This window comes from Erinaceus europaeus, chromosome 1 (genome assembly GCF_950295315.1).
Source record: "Erinaceus europaeus chromosome 1, mEriEur2.1, whole genome shotgun sequence".
Taxonomy (NCBI): domain Eukaryota; kingdom Metazoa; phylum Chordata; class Mammalia; order Eulipotyphla; family Erinaceidae; genus Erinaceus; species Erinaceus europaeus.
In genome coordinates this window covers 93078642-93100462 of record NC_080162.1, presented here as the reverse complement: position 1 = coordinate 93100462, position 21821 = coordinate 93078642, and the positions used below count along the sequence as shown (strand labels likewise).

Here is a 21821-nt window from a genome sequence, read left to right as displayed (position 1 = left end):
AACAGCCTTACAACCCTGGGGGCCTTTCAAGCAAAAGAACATCTTCCTTCAATTAGATATAAATAATGAACAATAATTAGAAAGATTTCATCATCAAATTTGTTATTTTATGTTTCCTTTCATCTGTAATGTATTGAAACGAATATTGAGTTCTGTTTCTGGGCCATGAAGGAATACTCTGGAGTGTGTCTCCAAGGCAGGAGGAAGCTGGCACTGCTAGCTCTTCTGTGTACATGCTGTGGAGGCAAGTGTCAGTCCTGGGTCCAGCTCTGTCAATACAAAGATAGAGCTGCTTTGGATCTAGTTCTGCAAATTCTTCTTATATTCTACTGGAGGACCCAGGCATATCCTGTTAGTGAGGAATAATTGCGACGAGTTATTGGGTATTGAATTCACATCAGGCACTGCTCCGTGAGCTGAACACATGTTGCCTCATTTAATCTCCACAGTAGCCCTTTGCTATAAGCTGTGCTCCAGCCTTATTTTTAAAATATTTGGGGAAACTAAAGCATGGATTAGTTACCCAGTTTTTCTAGATGTACGTTAGTGATTATGGATCTGGGAGGCAAGATACAAGGTTGAACTCCAGTGTCCCTGCTTGCCTTCACTCTGGGATTCTGCTCTCTGAAGTCTGAGTGAGAACATACTGCCATGGAAATCATGTTCCATTTAGAGAAGACACAGGGAGGGGAGGGTTGTTGATGGTTCTCTATGGGGAAAGGTGACTGTTGAATCCTCACACAACTTACAGAATGTATCAGGCTGCTGAGTGATATAAAGAGACTCCAGAAGGAGCACAGTAAACTGGTTCCATAGGCAGTAATTGTGTGGAATTTCTCATTCCAGCATTGACTGTGGGACAGTGTGGGGATAGGGAGGAACAGCTGAATATGTGACCAGAAGATGGAAGGAATACAGTGTTCTGGTGGTGGGAATTGTGTGGAGTTGTACCCCTCTTATCCTTTTTTGTCACTATTTCCTTTTCCTAAATAAAAATTATTTTTTTAAAAAAAGATGGAAAGTTGTGTAGGTAAGAATAAGAATTCTGTATCTCATCATGAAAACATTGATGAGAGAGGAGAGAGAGAAGGAGGAGGAGGAGGAGAAAAGAGGAGGAGGAGAAATAAACAGTGATTTATTTGAAGCCTAGAGAGGGAGCCTGGCTCACATCTGAATTTTTTTTTTTTTAGTTTTTTTATTTTTCCACATTTATGCTATTGGCTCTTGGTGACATTCTCTCAACACACTGAGTTAGGTACTGTTCATCCCAAGACAAGTAAGAACTTCATGATAGTTGATACTTCCTCGTCTATGTGTCCTACCCCAAAGAAGCTCTTCTCTATTCCTAACTCAGACACACCTTGTGGACATCATGATGCTCTCCCTTACTGCCTTAGCTCCATTCTGCTCCATGTAAATCACTCCTGAGTATCAGAAAGAGAGCAGTCATTATTAATAGTTTGGCCAGCTATGTGTGTCTTTGTTGTACTTTAGGCAGTTAAGTTGGTGACCTTAGTAGCGAGCTTATCATGTTGCCCTGACTCTTCTACATTGTGAGTGTGTGTGTGTGTCCTTGTCTAGACTATAAGCTCCTTGAAGGTAGGATTTATGCCTAATTTATCCTTTTTATCCCCCCCCCAAGTTTTGTATAAAGTCTGGTTTGGGGATTCCTAATTATTGAATTAACTATATAGAGGAAAAATTGTCTTAGAAAATCTTGATTTGGTCTCAGAGGCTCTTGTTACTGGTTGGGAGTGAAGAATGTGACTAGAGGGCCACAGCTAAGTTTGGGCCTTATGAGATCCTTGCAGCCCCTCTGTGCCTCCGCAGTCTTTAGTATGTACCCATGCTTCATTGCCTTTTTGCATTTCAGGACATTCCAGGATCTCTCCAAACAAGTAGAGATGTCTTATGGCACTGTCCGGGATTCTGCTGTGTATGAGTACTTCCGAGCCAAGGGCACCAACCCATTGGAACAAGACAGCACATTTGCAGAGCTTTGGCGGACCATCAGCAAGAATGGAGGGGCTGACAACTGCGTGTCTAGTCCTTCAGAAGGAATCAGGAAGGTATGTGGGAGCTGGACACCTGGGCATGTGTGTGTCCTAATGGGTCATGGGATTAGTCATGCAAAAGGTAGGAGACTTCTTTCTGGAGGCATCTATTAAAAAAAAAACCCACTGCCTGCAGGATGAGCCATCTTCAATCTGTTAGGTATTCTTCAAAGGCCTGTGACATCAAGTGAAAATATACACAATCTCTAAGTCCCCATTTTTGGTGGCAGAAACAGAAGCACTCTTCATTAGTTGCCTTCCAAAAGACTAGTCAAGTAGAGGCAAATTACATTAAAAATGTGAACGCACTGGGCCAGGATCTCACACAGAAGTGGCATAAGGAGTCTCATCACTTGCACTGAGAAGAGTCGGCAGATGCAGCAAAGGACTAAGATGAGAGGGTCAGGACTCAGGAGAATGACAGTGTGGATTGATAAGGTTTGGGATATAGTTGGCAGAGAGTTTAGAACAAGGGCCAAGCAGTGGGGCTGGGTATATGGGATATACTATGGAGAAGAGGTAGGTTTGGGAGATGGTAGTCAACACAATTGACCTGGGATAATAGCTCAGCTGGGAGAAAACAAGGGCAGGGCAGAGTAGGAAGAAATAAATACTAGAGAAAAGGCAGAGAAAAATTATCACTGTTTTTCACCATAGGGTACTCTTGATTTCAGTTAATTGCACACAATGGTCAAAATAAGCATTATTATTCCATCATACAGATAGGAATTGGGGACACACTTCAGATTCTAACACTTAGGGCTACAGGCTCAGAAATTTGGAATTTATCTACCATGTATTACAGAACTTTCAAAGGGTGAGAGGGAAGAAGACGGTGATCTGAAGGCAGGGTGGGTAATGGTGGTGCTGGCTTCCTTCTGCTCAGTGGTCCCCATGTACTGTGCCTACTGCCCCAGAGGTCACCAGTGAATGGTGTGAGAAAGTGTGCACCTATAGCCAGCATTGCTGCCTCTCTGAGCAGCATGGCTATCTTGTGACCTCAGAATCACTTCCTTTTCTTCCCTCTTCTACCTACTGATCACCTCTGTGGAACTTATGCTCACATATGCTCACCTGTCTAACTGATCTCCACATCTCCTCTTCCAATTCCTAGCCATCAGTTTCATGTTTGTGGAACCTTTTTGCAGAACCTTACATGTACTCACCTGTGCATATACCTTGTACCCACAAATCCATGCATGTGCAAACATTCATCTGTGTTCCACATACCTAACCACTTGGACATCCTATGGCCTTAGTACTACACTAGGTATAACAAACAATCTGAGGCAAACTTGGGACCACCATAGCCCACCACCCTGCTCTTTATGATGAACAGAATAATGAAATCTGCCAGCTCTCCTTAAGGGACCCTTAAGGAAACCTAAGGAGATTTAGTGGGGCATGAGGAGAGGGGTGTGTGTGTGTGTGTGTGTGTGTGTGTGTGTGTGTGTGTGTGAGTGTTTGACTTCAGAAGCAATGGGATGTCAGACAAAGCAACCTCTATGTAACAGAAACCATGACACCTGGTTGCTTGGTCTAAAAACTGAGTCTGCATGGACTAGAAACCCACTGAACACATGTGCTCACATGAAGTTCAGCTTGAGATGGCCTCTCCATGTTATTTTTGCTTCCCTGAATCACAGAAAGCACCTGGACTCTGGAATATCTCACATTTGGGTGTAAATCCTAGGTCCTTTACTCATCATCTAGGTAAAATTGAGCACAACATTGTCCCTGTCTGCAACTTTTGAGTGGGGAGAAACCTGTAAAACTTCCCATCTGGGGTTGGAGTAGGATAGATATGCTTCAAACACTTGAAATATTAACTAGTATGTGTTATATTAAATTTTGAATATTTACATTAACCAAGGGGCACCTTATGAGTGAGCAACATTGTGATAGTCCCATGCTCAAAATATTGATTAAAACCTCTTAACTCTTAGTGTACAGTGCTACAAGGAATGTGACTCTGACCTGAAGCTCCAGAGAACTTCACCAGTGAATCTTTGTGCCTGTTGGTGACTTCATTTGGAGATCATATAAAGTTGATTTAAGACCTTGTATGAATGTAAGGCCTGGACTAAATGGCCTTCAAGTTTATCTTCCCTGCCTTCTTTGTCTCTCATACAGAGCCAAAACTACCATCTGCATATAGGTCATATGAAGATTTATAGCAAATAAATATATATTTTTTCTTCATTTTTAATTTTTTTTAAGTGCCCTGCTTAGCTCTGGCTCATGGTCATGCTGGAGATTGAACCTGGGAGCTCAGAGCCTCAGGCATGGAAATTGTTTGTATAATCAGTATGATCTCTTCCCAGCCTCTCCCCCCCAAAAAATAATTCTTATAAAAGAAAAGATAGCTACTTTTGACTTTATTAAGCTTTGATCTTTTACAATACACCTTAAAGAAATAAATAAGTAGGTAGTGCAGTAGAAGGGGATATTTATAGAGCATATGCTCAATATAGGGTCAAGATTATGCAAATACATAAGAAAAGATCAAATGGTCCAGGAGATGGGTCAGTGGATAAAGCACTGGACGCTTAAGCATGAGAGCTAGAGTTCAATTACTAGAAACACATGTACCAGGGTGATGTCTGTTTTTTTCTCTCTCTCCTATCTTTCCCATTGATAATATATATATTATATATATATAATATACATATTATATATATAAAGTATATTATATATATACTTTTTTTGTCTGGGACTTGGTGCCTACACTATGAATTCACTGCTTCTGGAGGCCATTTTTCCCCACTTTGTTGCCCTTGTTATTATTGTTGTTGTTGTTGTCATCGCTGTTACCATTGTTGGATAGGACAGAGAGAAATCAAAAGAGGAAGGGAGACAGAGGAGAGAAAGACAGACACCTGCAGACCTGCTTCACCGCTTGTGAAGCGAACCTCCGGCAGGTGGGGTGCCGGGGGCTTGAACCGGGCTCCTTACACGAGTCCTTGCACTTCACCATATGTGCTTAACCTGCTGCACCACCGCCCAACTCCTCAATAAATAAAATATTTTTTTAAAAATCGAATGAATAGAAGAATGGGCAAGGGACCAGGTGGTGGTGCACCTGGTAGAGCTCACATGTCACATTGTGCAAGTGCCCAAATTCAAGCCCTACCAGCATGGGGAAGGCTTCACAAGTAGTGAAGCAGTGATGCAACTTTCTCTCTGTCTCTTCTTCCCTATCTTTCCCATTTCTTTCAATTTTTCTCTGTCTCTATCCAATAAATAAATAGAATATTTTAAATGGAAAATGGGCAAAAGATTTGTACAGGCCTTTCATAGAAGAATCAATGTGTAAGAGCTATAATCATATATGGAGATGTTCAAAATCTTTAGTGACCCAGGAAATGCAAATCCTAACCATAAAGCTATATCATTTTGCACCAATTAGACTGGCACAATGATGAGATGTTGTAGAGAGAATGAGGGTAACAGGTGGTTAATTGCTGATGGGAATGTACTCAGTACAACCACTTTGGAAACAAGTCTGTCAATTCTCCTATAAAATAGAACTTTGCCGTATCCTTTACAGCAATCCCATGTCTGTGTAGACACCCAGAATAAACTTCTGCAGTACTCCAGAGGTAGAAAGGCCATGGTGGCATTGCTAAGAGAGCCAAAGCCCTGGTAATAATTCAGTTAAAATAAATTATATATGTATATATATATATACATATATATATATGGTAGAATGAATGAACTTTTTATTTATTTTATAAAGCATGGCTTTATATAATAATACAGAGGAATCTTTACAGAGTATATTGAGTCAAAAGCAATAAAGGAAATTACATATGGGTGACCTTACAAAATAACATACAGTACAATACCTATTTAAAATTATATAAATGTACACGTATATCTCAAGTAATGATAAAAATACAAGACTTGGATTTTGGTTGTACTGATAGAGGCAGAGCAATGGGGTAGAAGGAAATAAATTGTTGGCTGCAAATCAAGAGCAATGTTTTAGATTACAAAGATTTAGATTTACAAAGTTTAAATATTTTCCATTTCTCTTCTTTTAATAGTTTTTATATTTTATTTATTTATGTTAAATAGGCACAGAGTGAAGTTGAGAGAGAAGGGGAGTTAAAGCAGAGGGGAGGGAGATACATCTAACACTATTTCACCACTCATGCAGGTGGGAACCAGGGGCTGGAACCTGGGTCCTTGAACACTGTAATATGTGTGTACTCACCCAGGTGCACCACTGCCAGGCCTCTCATCTTTCAACATAGTCAATAATAAATGAATTGATTTTAAAATAAAGGGCATTCCTGGCCAAAGAATGGGTGTTTTGAATCAAAGGTTGTGATTAACCCTTTGCTGTGCACCTCTAAATAAATAAGTACAGCCCAAGCCAAGCAGAGTTGGACTCCTGCACAGCTGTCCCCTTCTCTTCTTGCAAGCTCTTTTATGCCTACTGTTCTTATTCCTGGGTACCTTAGGAGAGCAAACACCACAATTAAAGTCCTCTGGAGGTTGATAAATCTAGAGATGGGTTGTCAGGGGAATGTCTCCTCATCATCCTACTTACCTCTAGTCCACTGCTGGTATATTAGAAATCATTCGCCCTCTGGTGATATTAAGCTCTTACTCATGAATAAAACAATATAAAAATAATAAGTAGTGAAGATGCAAATTAGGACTTTGTAGCCTCCTAGTACAAAATCTAATCTTTTTGTGGTTCGTGGGATGTGCTACTTTTATGACACCTTTATTTTATAAATCCCAAGCCTGCTTTGGGGTCACAAATATCCCTGTTGCATTGACTCTCTAAGAAAAAAAAACACTGACTGCCAGCACTAAATAAATATTAAGGGTTTTATAAGTTGTGTTATAAAAGTGAGTTTATAGTATTGTCAAAAATGGAGAGTACTGCAGTTTTTTTTTCTTTTTACTAGTAGAAAAGTTCAGATTACTTTCTGAAATTCTCTTCCTTGTGTGCTTGTTTGGGTTGCAACTATAACTAAATATGTGCCCTATATTTTTCCTGTCTACTCCTCATGCAGCTGCCATTCACCCCCAAGTTAGGGCATCTGAAGCCTTATGAATCCCTGGACCCTTTGTAGATCAGATAGAAAGATGTAGGTGTTCAGAATGAAGGTCATGCCCTTGATCTAGACATCAAAAGTAAATATTCAACATGTCGAGAAAAGTGGATCTGATTCTAATATTTAGGGAGTAGAGGGTTCTCTCAATGTCAAATCTAGCAGCCTGGTAAAGGTCAAGAGGGGTGTACTCCAACGATGCCACAAAATACTTCTTTGGCAAGGAGAGAATCACCCCATTTGCAATTCCCAGCTACTCTTTGATGACACTGACTCCATTTCACCAATGGAGGTGATAGAGAAATAATGTCTAATTGTTTATTAGTCAAGAGGCTTGCTATTGCTCAGAGAGCTACTATTATTTTTTCCTTGGGAGTGCTACTATTTTAATGACTTGGAACCAATTTAGGTAGGGAATTGCTTAGCAAGAGGTGATCATTGTTTCACAGTCTCAGAGCCCATGAAAGCAATGATGTCATGGTTGCCCCACCCTGAGACCCACTCCTACATGCCAGTGGCCACTTGAATTAAGAGGGGGCTGTTCTTTCTCTGAAAAAGGGAGCAGAAGGAATTTTGAAAGGGAAGAGATGTTTTGCTTATTTTTTGAGAGCCTACAACATAAACTTTTTACAACAAATCCTCCTGCCATCCAGTATGTCTCTATAAATACTAGATTACCCCTGCATGGGTCCTCTATTTGTTGTCTGACTGAGTAGACACACATAAATTAAAAATGTGGTTAGCACTATCAGTTAGTGGATTATCCTCCATGGGTTTCTTTTTGGAGGAACAAGGGAATAGCTCTGGCTCCCTTTCTGGCTTCTGGTAACCTTCTCTTAAGGAAAAGATCTTGTTGCTTCTCCTTGCCCCCTATCCTGTATACTTCCTGGGTTCCTGACTCTTTGACGAGAGGAGAGAGATGGAAGACAGAATTGGGTTGTGATTAGATTAGATTCGTTTTTTTGAACCGTTCACTCGTGAATAAAGAAATATTGCTTCTCCGCGCAGCCATGTGTCCCTGGTCATCTGTCTCCCACCGTGAAGCTAGCCCGGCATACTGGTGCCCTGAACTCTGACTGACATATGGCGCCCAACGTGGGGCATGAACCCACGACCCTGACATTAAGAGTCTCATGCTCTACTGACACCATATGGCCCCCAATCCTAAAATACTTGTTACCTGGTCCTTTACAGAAAAAAGTATAGAGATCCCAGATCTAGAATATAGGACACTCCAGGGGTGCTCTTCCCCTAAGTCCCTGTCATTTGATAGCACATGGGCACCTCTGGTAGCTCACCTTCAAACTCTAAAACATCTAGAAACATATGGCATATCCTATAAATAGCCCATTTTGCTGTCTCTACTTTACCTAATAGCATATATCTGGTAATATATCATCTAATGCTACATCTAATAATATACAAGCATATCTAATGATAGATTGTCTAGTTCCATCACATCTGGTTGTATATGGGTGGTGCCTGTTGATTTCTTGTCCTTTTTATGCATGTCTTTGATGGCCCAGAGACTCCCCCTTCACTGTACTGGGGACCTTATTTATTCTTAACATGTCCAAATCTCACCCTGAAATTTATTGAGCAGTTTCTATGTACCAGGCTCTATTCCAGATGATCTACATGTATTTATTTCCTTTTTTGTTTGTTTGTTTATTATTGTCAACAGGGCTATCATTGATATTCAGTGCCAATACTAGGAATCTTCCACTCCGAGCAGCCATTTTTTCTTTCCTTCTATTTTTACTTGGAAGGATAGAGAGAAATTAAGAGGGGAGGGGAGAAAGAGAGGGAGAGAGACACCTGCAGATCTGCTTCACTGCTCATGAAGCGTCACCCCTGCAGGTGGGGAGCAGGGGTTCAAATCCAGGTTCATGCCCATGGTAGTATGTACGCTTAACCTGTTGCACCACCTCCTGGCCAAATATTTATTTCCTTCAGTCTAAGTAGGACCACTTGCTTATTATTATTTCCATCATATAGAAATGAGACCTATGCACCAGAGAAATTAAATAGCTTGCTCAAGACTACACAAATGTGAGTAAGTATGGCATAGCCTGCCAACCTTGCCTCTTGTCATGGGGTAACATGCAGTTTCTCAATGTGTCTGTTTCCTGGTATAGTTTTGTATATTCATATCCCTTTCTTTTTTGCATCAAAGTAGATGGATATGGGGGTCGGACGGTGGCTCAGTGGGTTAAGCGCATGTGGCGCAAAGCGCAGGGACCGGCGTAAGGATCCCGGTTCGAGCCCCCGGCTCCCCACCTGCAGGGAGTCGCTTCACAGGCGGTGAAGCAGGTTTGCAGGTGTCTATCTTTCTCTCCCCTTCTCTGTCTTCCCCTCCTCTCTCCATTTCTCTCTGTCCTATCCAACAACGAATTGCGTCAACAAGGGCAATAATAATAACCACAACGAAGCTACAACAAGGGCAACAAAAGGGGGAAAAAAAATGGCCTCCAGGAGCGGTGGATTCATGGTGCAGGCACCGAGCCCAGCAATAACCCTGGAGGAGTTAAAAAAAAAAAAAGTAGATGGATATATATGCCTGGCTCCCATGTTTTTTATTTTTTTATTTTTAATTATGTTTTTTATTTTTTAATTTCTACTTTTTTTTTCTGCCACCAGTATTATTTCTGAGGCTTGATGCCTGCACAATGAATCCACTGTTCTCTCTCTCTCTCTTTTTGTTAGGCCACAGAAGTTACAGTGAGATGGATAGATAGAGAAAGAGAGAGAGATAGACAGACAGAGAGAGAGAGAGATTCAGATCTATTTCAAAGCTGGTGAAGTTTCCCCTCTGCAGGTGGAAAGGGGGTGGGGGATATTCTGTTACATGGCCCCTGGCTCCCATATTTTTTTAAAGTCTTCTTTTCTCTTTCTGTGTATCAAAGAAAAGTTCATTTAAGTCTTGTCATTTTTTAAATTTCTCAACTATTAAAATATCAGTTAGGGAAACATTGAGATGCAGAATTGAGCTGATAAATGTTAAAAATTCTAAGATAAAAGCCTTGTCCTTGAAATTAGACTTTAATTTTGTTGGTGATTTTTCTTTTCTTTAGCTTTATCAACTCTATCAAATATCATCCAGCCTAACCTAATCTTTGTGCAGTGCCTGGACTGACCTGAACTGCCCCATTATTAAGCCTTTCCATAAATCAGACCTAATATCTAATCACATTGTCATGTAGAATGCAGTGTTAATAGTTGAAACGTCAATCTTCACAACTCATTGAGTTTTTTGAGTAGACAAGTAGTTTGCTTCAGATCTTGTGGCAAGATAGTACTTTTTAGAAGGAAGTAGTTTTTTTTTTCACTCTGTAAGTAATACTGAAGTTATAAAGTATGAATTCAAATGCAGGAAGACAAAGGCCCCACAAATCTTACTTATTTCCACCCTGATATAATGCTAACTGGTGATATAATGAGTATCACCAGTTAGCACCTGCATTTGCTCCTTCTCCTTGATCTGTGCTATGTGAGGAGGACTGCTTCCAATGCACACACTTGCTGTGGCATGTCCAGGACAATACCCTGTGGCATAAAATATGCTCTCAGAAGGAACTTCAGTGCTCCCACAGTTCTCCATTTGGAAAGAAGGCGGGAGGTAAGGACAGATTTTGATTCTGTGACATGTGGGAACTTCTTTTAAGGGGAAAAGGGGAAAAACTTCAAAAGTAGGGATGGATACTCCTTTGCATTTTGAGGATTCTAGGAAAATGATTGGAATGTTTGGCCAAAATGAAAAAAAAAGATGGTTTATGTAGGTCCAAGATCTCCAGAAAAAGGATTTGTATAAATTCACTATCCCTGTGTGATGGATAGCAGTGACACTGATCCCCTTAGCAGCACTGGGCCTTCTAAGTATGCTCCAAAACTTCCAATTTGTCTTTTCTTTGATTTTATATCTGATCTACTTGGTCATAACATACTATATCCATTGTGTAAGTTGAGGAGTCTCTTCTTTTTATTCATGTATTCACTTACTCATCCATTAAAGAAATGTAGTACAAATAGTTTCTGTCTAATTTAATTTGTGGCTTTGGTCAAGTGAATTCACCTCCCTGAGTTCTTTGTGAGATAGATAAAAACCTTCCCAGACAGCTGTAAGTTTACCAATGCCAAAGTAGAAAATTACCAGTATGAATTGAGTAGTTATCATCAAACCATGCTAGTACCTGGTGTAGGACAATAATAAGTTAAAATGTAATCATAAATTTTGCTTTAGTGTTTGATGAGATATAATTGAAACACTAGAAAATGCATGTATACTACATGTTTATGTCATGATATTAGACAACTGTATATAACAGTGTAATCTTCACCACCCAAAAGTTACAGAGATATATTCCCATGACCTCAGGTAGTTTCCTCATGTTATTTTGTAGATATTTCTCTCTATTCCAAAAATACAAATGAATATCTTTTTTTAAGCATGTTTATTTATTTATATTAGATACAGGGACACCTGTGGCACTACTCCACCACTTGTGAAGCTCCACCCACCCACACACTCCCCTCCCCCGCAGGTGGGGACCAGGAGCTTGACTCCGGGTCTTTGACCATGGTAACGTGCGCATTTAACCTGGTGCATCACCAACTGGCCCCAAAGAAGAAAGTATTTACAAGATCTTTGACCTTTTCTAGAAAGAGTTAGCTCATGCCTACCTTAGGTAATTCTTACAAGTTTGAGGCACTTAGTTAAGGTGGAAACTGAGGCACAGAGGGCTGTATTCTCAGACTTAGTTGCTGCTCTTGATCCTTTAGGGTACACCGTGTGCTCCAGCCCCAGAGGGTTTGGATGTTCCGGAAGCATGGACCCTCCTTCTCCCCAGACTGTGCAGACTGTAGAGTGTGGAGACAGGTGTTTTTTTCTTAATTAGTGATTCAATACTGATTTACAAAATTACAAGATAACAGAACTACAACTCTATACTGTTCATACCACCAGAGTTCTGGATCCCCAGTCCCTCCATTGTAAGCTATAGCTCTTCTCCCAAAGTTGCAGATATGGGTCAATTATTATTTTTACAACCATCTGTCTATATTTGTGTGTATTTGGCCTCTTTTTTTTTTAAGCCACATCTTCTCTTCCTTTCCAAGTCAAACATACACCTATTATTACATCCAGATGTCCCTCCTTTTTTCCTTCTCTCTCTCTCTCTCTGGTTTCTGATGAAGTTGGAGTTCAGAGCTCTCTGGCTATCATTTCTCCCCCACTGAGAGTATGGGCCAAAATTCTTTCTGGGCTGCAGAAGGTAGGAGTTCTGGCTTCTGTGATTGCTTCTCACCTGAACATGGATGTTGGCAGGTCAGTCCATACCCACAGCCTGTTTCTATCTTTCCCCAGTAGGGCAGGGTTCTGAAGTGGTGAGGTTCCAAGACACTGATAAGGTCATCCACCAAAGGGAATTCAGGATGGAATCAAGATAGTGTCTGTGAATTGGTGGCTGAAGGCAGACAAAATACAAAGTGGGACAAAATGATTAATGAACAAGAAAAAAAAGTAGGAGTAGAGAATAGGGACCTTACAGTGGGAAGAAGCTAGGAAGTCCATTCTGGGCATGTTCCTAAAAGCCCATGACTATCATAGTTGCTTGAGTCTGATAGCTAATATGGAATTGGACAAAAATATACAAGTTAATTTCTACTACCATAGATTTAATTTACCTGCTTTTACAATTTACATAAGTGGAATTATACAGATTATATATTTGTGTTGACTTCATCCAACTTCATGTCAGTGACATTTATCCATATAAAGTGTGTACATCGGGAGCCGGGCCATAGTACAGCGGGTTAAGCACAGGTGGTGCAAAGCTTAAGGATCAGTGTAAGGCTGCTGGTTTGAGCCCCCAGCTCCCTACCTGCAGGGGGGTTGCTTCACAAGTGGTGAAGCAGGGCTACAGGTGTCTATCTTTCTCTCCCCCTCTCTGTCTTCCCCTCCTCTCTCCATTTCTCTCTGTCCTATCCAACAATGACATCAATAACAACAACAATAATAATTACAACAACAATGAAAAACAACAAGGGCAACAAAAGGGAATAAATAAATATTTTTTAAAAAGTGTGTACATCAATACTTTTTTCTCTTTTTAATTTAACCAGTATTACATTATATGAATAGATTTCAATTTGTCTATTATGTATTTAACATGAGTTGATTTATCAGTTAATATTATGAATAGTATAGTGTGATCAGTCTCATAGAATGTTTTGTACAAATACACTCTTTTCTTTCTTTCTTGTGGGCAGGGGTGGGGTGGGTGGTGATTGACAGTGACATATCTGGTTGAGTGCACACGTTACTGTGTGCAAGAACCCAGGTCCAAGCCCCTGGTCATCACCTTCAGGGGGAAGCTTCAAGAGTGGTAAAGTAGTATTGAAGGTGTCTGTCTTTCTCGCCCCTTTCCTATCTTCCCATCCTCTCTCAATTTCTCTTTGTCTTATCAAATAAAAAATAAAAGGAATAAAATGACCCCTGGAAGTGGTGTATTCCTCATGCAGGCACCAAACCCCAGCAACAGACAACTCTGTTGGCAATAAAAAGAAAAAAAAAATTTGAAAAAGAAAAAAGACTGGAAGTCCTCATCATAGGGGAGTTATGTGTTAACTTAGAAGAAACTATATCACCAAACCCAGTGTGTTTATAATATTTTATATTCTGGCCAATAATATACTATATTATATTTGTAATTTTAAGTTGCTGGACAAAAATCCATATCAACAATTATTGTGACAGGACTTTTTTTTTAACTAAAAATGATTTAGGGATATGACAGATATGTCATGAATTTAATTTGTATTCCTTTGGATGACTAATGATGTACTTTCTCATGTGAATATTGGCAATTCACATATAGTCTATTAAAAAAACATATATTTTTGGTGGGGGAGATTGCATAGTGGTTATGCAAACAGATTCTCATGCTTGAGACTCCCAGGTTCCAGATTCAATCCACACCCCCACCCCCACCCCGACACCACCATAAGACAGAGCTAAGTTGTGCTCTAGAAAAAAAAATCAGTATTTTTTGTTATTTTTCACTGGCAATTTACATTTTCATCGCTTATTTAGATTAATATATATACATATGTTTGCATATATATGCCTTTGATCACTTGATATCTCCTAAGTACTGCAAATATAATTCTCAGTCGATAGCTTACCTATTCATTTTAACTGCTATCTTTTGAGACAGTTTAAATTTAGAGATGTTTTAATTTTGCTAAAACACCATATATAAATATTCTTACTGTTATGGTTGATGCTTTTTGTGTCCCAAGAAAATATTGCCTCTCCCAAAGTTGTAAGTTTCCTTCTGGAAGTTTTCATATTCATGTCAAAGATGCATCTCAAATTAGCTTTATGCAAAGAATAAATAATTGATTCACGTTCACATTTTCCCCACACATATATCCAAACAACTAGCACTATTTATTAAAATTATTTACATGTAAAGAATGTATCAAAGAGCTGGATGTTAGGCCAGAAACTCTAAAATGTATAGAAGAAAACATCAGTGAGACATTGCAAAATCTTCACAACAAAGATGTAATTGGAAACTCAATCCCATGGATGTAGGAAATGAAAACAAGAGTAAGTAAATGGGACTATATGAAACTAAAAAACTTGTACACATCAAAAACAACTACACAAAGATAACCAGGCTCATCCAGTTAAGCACACCTAGCATGAAGCAGTAGGACTCGCTCAAGAATCCCAGTACAAGCTCAGCACCCCCCCCCAAAAAAAAAACCACCACACCACCTACCTGCAGGGGCGGTAGCTTCAAGAGTGGTGACGCAGGTCTGCAGGTGTCTCTCTCTCCTCTTTCAATTTCTCTCTGTCCTACTCAGAAAAAAGAAAGGAAGAAAGAAAGAAAAAGAAGAAGGAAGGAAGGAAGGAAGGAAGGAAGGAAGGAAGGAAGGAAGGAAGGGAGAGTGAAATGGCCACCAGGAAATTCTAGTGCCAGCACCGAGCCTCAGCAATAACCCTGGAGGCAAAAAAGAAGGAGGAGGAGGAGGAGGAGGAGGAGGAGGAGGGAGGAGGGAGGAGGAGGAGGGAGGAGGAGGGAGGGGGAGGAGGGAGGAGGAGGAGGAGGAGGAGAAGAAGATAACCAAGCAACTGAGTAAATGGGACAAGATATTTACACATCACACATCTATAAAGATCTTATAAAGCTCAACGCAGTGAAAAAGTGGGCCAAATAATAAGTTTTCTAATGAAGAGATACTCATGACATGCACCATTTTAATTATCATTAGAGAAATAAAAATGAAAACTACACTGAGATTCCATCTCACACCTGTGAGAATAGCTTATATCCACAAATCAAGGAATGACAGGTGTTGGAGAGGTTGTGGAGAAAAGGGAACTCTGCTAACACTGCAGGTGGGAATGCAAACTGGTGCAGCCCCTTTGGAAGACTATATGGAGAGTCCTTAAACACATAAAAATGGAATTATGTTATGGTCCAACAATGCTGTTCTTGGGCATTTATCCAGTGGACACTCTTAACACTAATTAGAAAGGACATATTCACCCCTATGTTCATAGCTACATTATTCACAATAGACAAAGAGTGGAAGCAGCCTAAATGCCCACCAATAGATAGCTGGTTAAAGAAGTTATGAGATATATACTCAACAGAACATGATTCTTCAGTAAAAAAAGATGGTATTGTGTTCTCTGGGATAAAATGAATGGAAGTGGAAGTTACTATATACTTAGTGAAATAAGTAAAGAAGTGAAAGACAACTAACTAAAAGATGCTCTCACACATGTGTAGAATCTACTGAAACTCATGAACTGCAAGCAAACAAATAGAAGTAAACAAATTCTAAGACTTTGTGAGAACTGTGGTTAACTTTGGAGGGTGGGAGGGTGAGGACACAAATGTCTGGTGGTGGTGTGGTTTGGAACTATATAGTGCAATCTTACAATCTTGTAACCCACTATTAAGCACAAATAAAAGTGAAAACAAAGAAAAATTATTTGTATTTAATTCACAAATCAAATGGGAGCAACATATTCAAAGATAATAACTGTCATACTTTGCAAGACAATCATTCAAATATGAAGCAGCAAGAAAAAAAGACAATGTCAGATATGAAAAAAACTAAAGGAGTTTGCCATTACTAGACAGAGTTGCAAAGAGAGCTATAGAACAAGGAACATTTAACTCTCAACAAGGCGATAACACACTAAAATAGGCCCAGAAACATAAACCCCAGAAATATGAGACAACCTTAAAGTATGAAAATGAAGGAAGAAATGGATAGACACTGTTCAAGAAAAGAATGGTAAGACAAGAGCAGGTGTTTTTTAATGAATACCAAAGTAATATTTATACATAGTACAACTATATGTAACACACTGACATGTGTACATAGCTTTCCATGTCTTTTAAAGTGATAAACATTTTCTTTCTAGTATTTTTTAAAATCTTCCCTGTATCTTTTTTTCTTTGCTTTCTTTCTTATCCTCTTATGTATAATAAATACCTTGAGTTTCTTTAACTTGGTATTTATCTTTGAAAATATTGTCCTTTGCTTGTATTCCTTTACAGAGTCCTACCTGTACCAGTTCTTATTTATAGCTTCCTTTTGACTAACAACCATCTCCAGACACCTGGCTATTCTCTGTTTATTATACTTATTTGTCATGTTTCTTCTTATGCGAGTTAAAGTTCATTTTGCAATATTGTGTATTATATTTAATATATTTTTGGCAATTACTTTCTCATTTATTTTATTCTATTCAAATATAGGAGATTGTTGTTGTTGTTGTTTTCCTTACAATACATAATATCTTACCTTAGTGTTATGTGTTCAACTTTTGTATTATTTACTCTTGAAGTAATGTTTTTTTTTCCCCTGGGGTGAACTATTGTAAGAATGACAAGGGTGGGGAGGCAAGTGAGGGGGTTGTGTGGAGGGGGTGGGACAGCTCACCCAGTAAAGCATTTCCTTACTATGTGTGAAGATCTGGGTCTGATCCCCAGCACTATAAAGGACTAAGTGAAAAGGCACCAGAGGAGTTCCATCGATGGTGGAGCAGTGTTGTAGTACCTACTGTGCTTTTACTTTCTCTTCCCCTTTCTCTTACCAAGCTATAAATTTCCCTCTGAACACTGTTTTAGCTGAACCCTACACATTTTATACATTGTGCTTTCATTATCATTAACTCAAAATATAAAGCATCTATTAGATATTTTTCTTCAAGTCATCCTTATTGATTTCTGGAGTATAAAAACTGCAAGTGGTTTAATCTGGAAAAATATGAGGGGGTGGGGTGGGAGAGATCTAAAATGGCTAGTACCTCCAGGATTGTTTTCTGTGAAACTGTGCAAACAAAAACTACAGTTGTGAATTTACACAGTCTAACAAATATAAAAACAGTTCTTTGAGCACAGAGGAAGAGAAGAACACAGATCCCTGGAAAGGAGACAAAGACATTGAAAGACTGATACAGATCCATCCTATACATAATTCGGCACCCCCACACTAAGGGCATGGGGCTAGTGAAAACACAGGGAGCCCTTTAGACATTCAGTGAAATTAAGCCAACCAAAGATCTAGTAGCAATCCTTTATATCACCAGAGCCCCACTGAACAATAGCCCCACAAAATTTCTACCTTCCTCTTGACTTAGCCACCTCTTTGAGGCTCTCACAAAAACTGGTGTTTCTTGGTTCATCTGCTGAGTCTTTTCTGGTCCCAAACCCACCATGGACACCCCTTTGCAGCCACCCCAGGCCTGACACACTTCTGTTCATCCTATTGAGTCCCTGAACCCAGTGTCACTCTGCACATCTCCCTGAGGTCTCGAGGACTCCCACTTCAGCCACCCCAGGTCTGAAGTCTTGCTGCACAATCTGAGGAATCTGCCAGGGCCCACCATTAACCCCAGGACCCTTTCCTAGACATCAAAGGCCAGATGCCCTTTTGCATGTTCTCTTGAGTCCCTAGTACAAACTCTTCTCTGGGCACCTTATAGAGTTCTTCCTAACTGAATTCAAGCCCAGGGGCCCCTGTAGTAGCCCAAGGCCTGATTTCCCTCTATATCTCCTCATGTCTCTCTGGGTTTGATGTCCACTGCATGGACCCCCTGGCAGCTCACCCGGGCCTGCCATCCCTCTATTGTTTGTATGTCCCACTCCAGCCATGATTGGTTAGCTGCTTATTACTGGGACTTCTGTGCTATCTGACACATTTCTGCACCAGGCAGAATGGGAAGGCAGAGGAAATGTATTGCATCAACAAATCAGGAGAAAAGCCCAGGAAAAAAATAATAATAAACCAGAGACAATCAATTTTTTTTTTCAGCTAGACCCTGAAAAATTAGGCTACATGTTCACAGTCTAACGTGTCCTGTTTCAGTCATGGGAGGTTTTATTATTCTCGATCCATCTGATCTAGGTTTTCCAGGTTAGCGGCATATAGTTGTTCATAGAAATCACTCATGATCCTTTGCATTTCTTCATCATGATTTCTTCTTTTTAAGTTGCTATCCTATTCATGTGGGTTTTCTCTCTTGTTTTCCTATGAATCTGGATTAGGGTTTGTTAGATATCTATGCTCTTTAGAAGAACTAGATCTTAGTTTCAATGGTATTTTTGTACTGTTTCTGTTTACAATGTTGTTTGCTTTTGCCCAAATTTGTATTGCTTCTCTCCATTTGTTTACCTTGGGTTTCCTTTGTCTCTCTTTTCCAAATACTTCCAATATGATATTAAATTATTAATTCAAATTTTTCTTGTTTTCTAATGTTGACCTGTATTGCATCAATTTTTCTCTTAAGCCGTTTTTACTGTATCTTATATATTCTGGTCATTTTTGTTTATTTCCAAAAATATTTTTATTTCCAGAAAAAAATTAATTTACTCCTTGACCGAAAAGTTTAGAAGTAAGTTGTTGACTCTTAAGATTTTGAGGTTTTTTTCTGACTTTCTTTGTAGCATTATTCTACTGTTGTCTGAAAATGTGCTCAGAATGACTTCAGTATTACTGAATTTATGATATTGTCTTTGTGGTCTAACCAGATGATATATCCTTGAGAATGTTCTCTGTGGATTTAAGCAAAATATGTATTACATTTCTTGGGGTAAAGAATTGTGTAGATGTCTAGTCTTTTTAGTTTTATTAATAGTTGTTATTATTATTATTATTATTATTATTATTATTTTGCCTCCAGGATTATCACTGGGGTTCAATGCCTGCACCATGAATCCACTGCTCCTGGAGACCATTTTCCCCATTTTTGTTGCCCTAGTTGTTGGTATCATTATTGTTACTGCTGTTGGATAGGACAGAGAGAAGGGTGATACAGAAAGAGGGAGAGAATGATAGACACAGACCTGCTTCACTGCTTGTGAGGTGACCCCCTTGCAGGTGGGGGGGCCCAGGCCTCAAACAAAGATCCCTGTGCTAGTCCTTGTACTTCCTGCCATATGCACTTGAACCACTGCACCACTGCCTGGCCCCCTAATAGTTATTTTATATATTTTTGGTGCCTTTTCACTCAGTGCATAAATTTAATAAGTATTATGCCCTCTTTTATTTGATTTATTTATAAAATAAAAAATATTAACAAAACCATAGGATAAGAGGGGTAAAATTCCGTACATTTCTCACCACCAGAGCTCTAAATCTCATCCCCTCCCTTAAAAGCTTTCCTATTCATTATCTCTCTAGGTGTGTGGGCCCAGGATCATTATTGGGTGCAGAAGGTGGAAGGTCTGGCTTCTGTAATTGCTTCCTTGCTGAACATGGGTGCTGGCAGGTCAAACCATACTCTCAGCCTGTTTCTGTCTTTCACTAGTGGGGTAGGGCTCTGGAGAGGTGGGGTTCCAGGGTACAATGGTGAGGTCATCTGCCCAGGGCAGTCATGTTGGCATCGTGATAGCATCTGCAATTTAGCGTCTGAAAAAGCATTAAGATATAAAGCAAAACAAATTGTTAAATAATCATAAACCTAAAGGCAAGAACATAGCAAATGAGATTTGGGGTTTTCATTTTAGAAAAAGCTAGTAGGTCTATTTTAGGTATATTCCAAGTGACCCATGACATTATTAATTTTTGCCTGATACCAACAGCTAACATGCAGGTGGACCAAAGGTATTGTCTGGGGAGATGGTATCAGAGTTGGAAATAGGACTAGGAAGCTGGATCAAGGGAGAGAGTAGTTCCCACATATAGGAAAAGTATATAAATACATTAACTTTAAATCCCACCAATTTGATCTGGGGCCCAAATTCAGTGCAAGAGTCTGTGTAACCTCTGCATCCCTGTAGTCATAGCTAGGAACATTCTAGGTTGCACCCATTGCCAGACTCATCTTCCTAGAGTAGAAAAGTATTTTGGCTCAGCCTCACTTCAGAGAATGGGTTAGTCCCTACCATTGTTGATCCACTTTAAGGGCAAGGTCTTGTGGGGGCCCATACTCTTGATTTAGTGTTCCCATGATAATTATACAACATCCATTTCTATCTTTTTAATTTTTTTAATTATCTTTATTTGATGGCTAGAAACAATCAGAAATAAAGAGGGGGAGATAGAGGAGAGACACCTGCAGCACTACTTTACCACTCGCAAAGCTTTCTCACTTCAATTAGGAACCAGGGACTCGAACCTGTGCCCTTGTGCATTGTAATATGTGTGGTCAGCACGGTGTTTCACCACCTGGATCCCCATCTCTGTCTTTTATTGCTTTATACATATTATAGTCTATTGTATCAGATATAAGTATGACTGTCTTGTTTTCTTTTGTGGACTATTAGTATATAAAACTGTTTTCCAGTCTTTCACTTTGAGTATATATCCTGCTAAGTGTTTCATTATAAATAATATATGATTGGGCTATGTTTCCTGATTCACTCTGATACTCTGCACTGTTTTTTATGTCTAGAAATTTATTCTAGATGACATTTGAGTGTTAATGTTCATAGCAATACTATATACAAGGATTCAATATTGAAGCCAAAATTCCCAGTAAACCAAAGCATTTTCACTACTGTATCCAATATGATAAATTCTATACAGTCAGTATGGATATTTAAACATTATATTCAAAGACTACTTTATTTATTTATTTAGTTTCATATTGAAGAATTACATGCCAACAGGGGTTTGAATCCATACTATTCCCACCACCAGAGTTCTGAATCTTGAGTCTCCCCACTGCAATCCAGCACAGTTGCCCTAAGGTTGTAGACATGAGCCAACCATCATCTCTACAACTATCTGTCCACATTTATACATAGTTGCCCCCTTTTTTCTGATTCAATCCTCTCTTCCCCTCCAAACCATTCATAACAACATAACTACCTCCATATGTCCTTCTCCTTTTCCTTCTCTCTCTCTCTGGGTGCTATGGAGCTGGAGTTCAGAGCTGTCTTATCTTCATTCTATCGCTTCTTCCCTGCTGGGAGTATGGGTCACGGTTGTTTGTGGGGAGCAGAAGGTAGGAGTTCTGGCTTCTATAATTGCTTCTCTGCTGAGCATGGGCATTGACAGGTTGATCCCTACCCCCAGCCTGTTTCTATCTTTCCATAGTGGACCAGTGCTCTGGAGATGTGAGGTTCCAGGAAACATTGGTGAAGTCGTCTGCCCAGAGAAGTTGGGATGGAGTCATGGTAGCATCTGTAACTTGGTGTCTGGAAGGTGATCTAAGTTGAGA

At 39.6% G+C, this 21821-nt stretch overlaps 1 protein-coding gene across 2 annotated transcripts in view; it reads left to right on the top strand.

Annotated features, from left to right (window-relative positions):
- GRID1 (glutamate ionotropic receptor delta type subunit 1) overlaps positions 1 to 21821 on the top strand; it is a 955154-nt gene that overhangs the window by 889037 nt on the left and 44296 nt on the right. For both annotated transcript variants that reach the window (XM_007530211.3, XM_060190942.1), the window contains exon 13: positions 1874 to 2069. In XM_007530211.3, coding sequence (XP_007530273.2) covers positions 1874 to 2069 — 196 coding nt within the window. The remainder of the gene's footprint in view (positions 1 to 1873; positions 2070 to 21821) is intronic.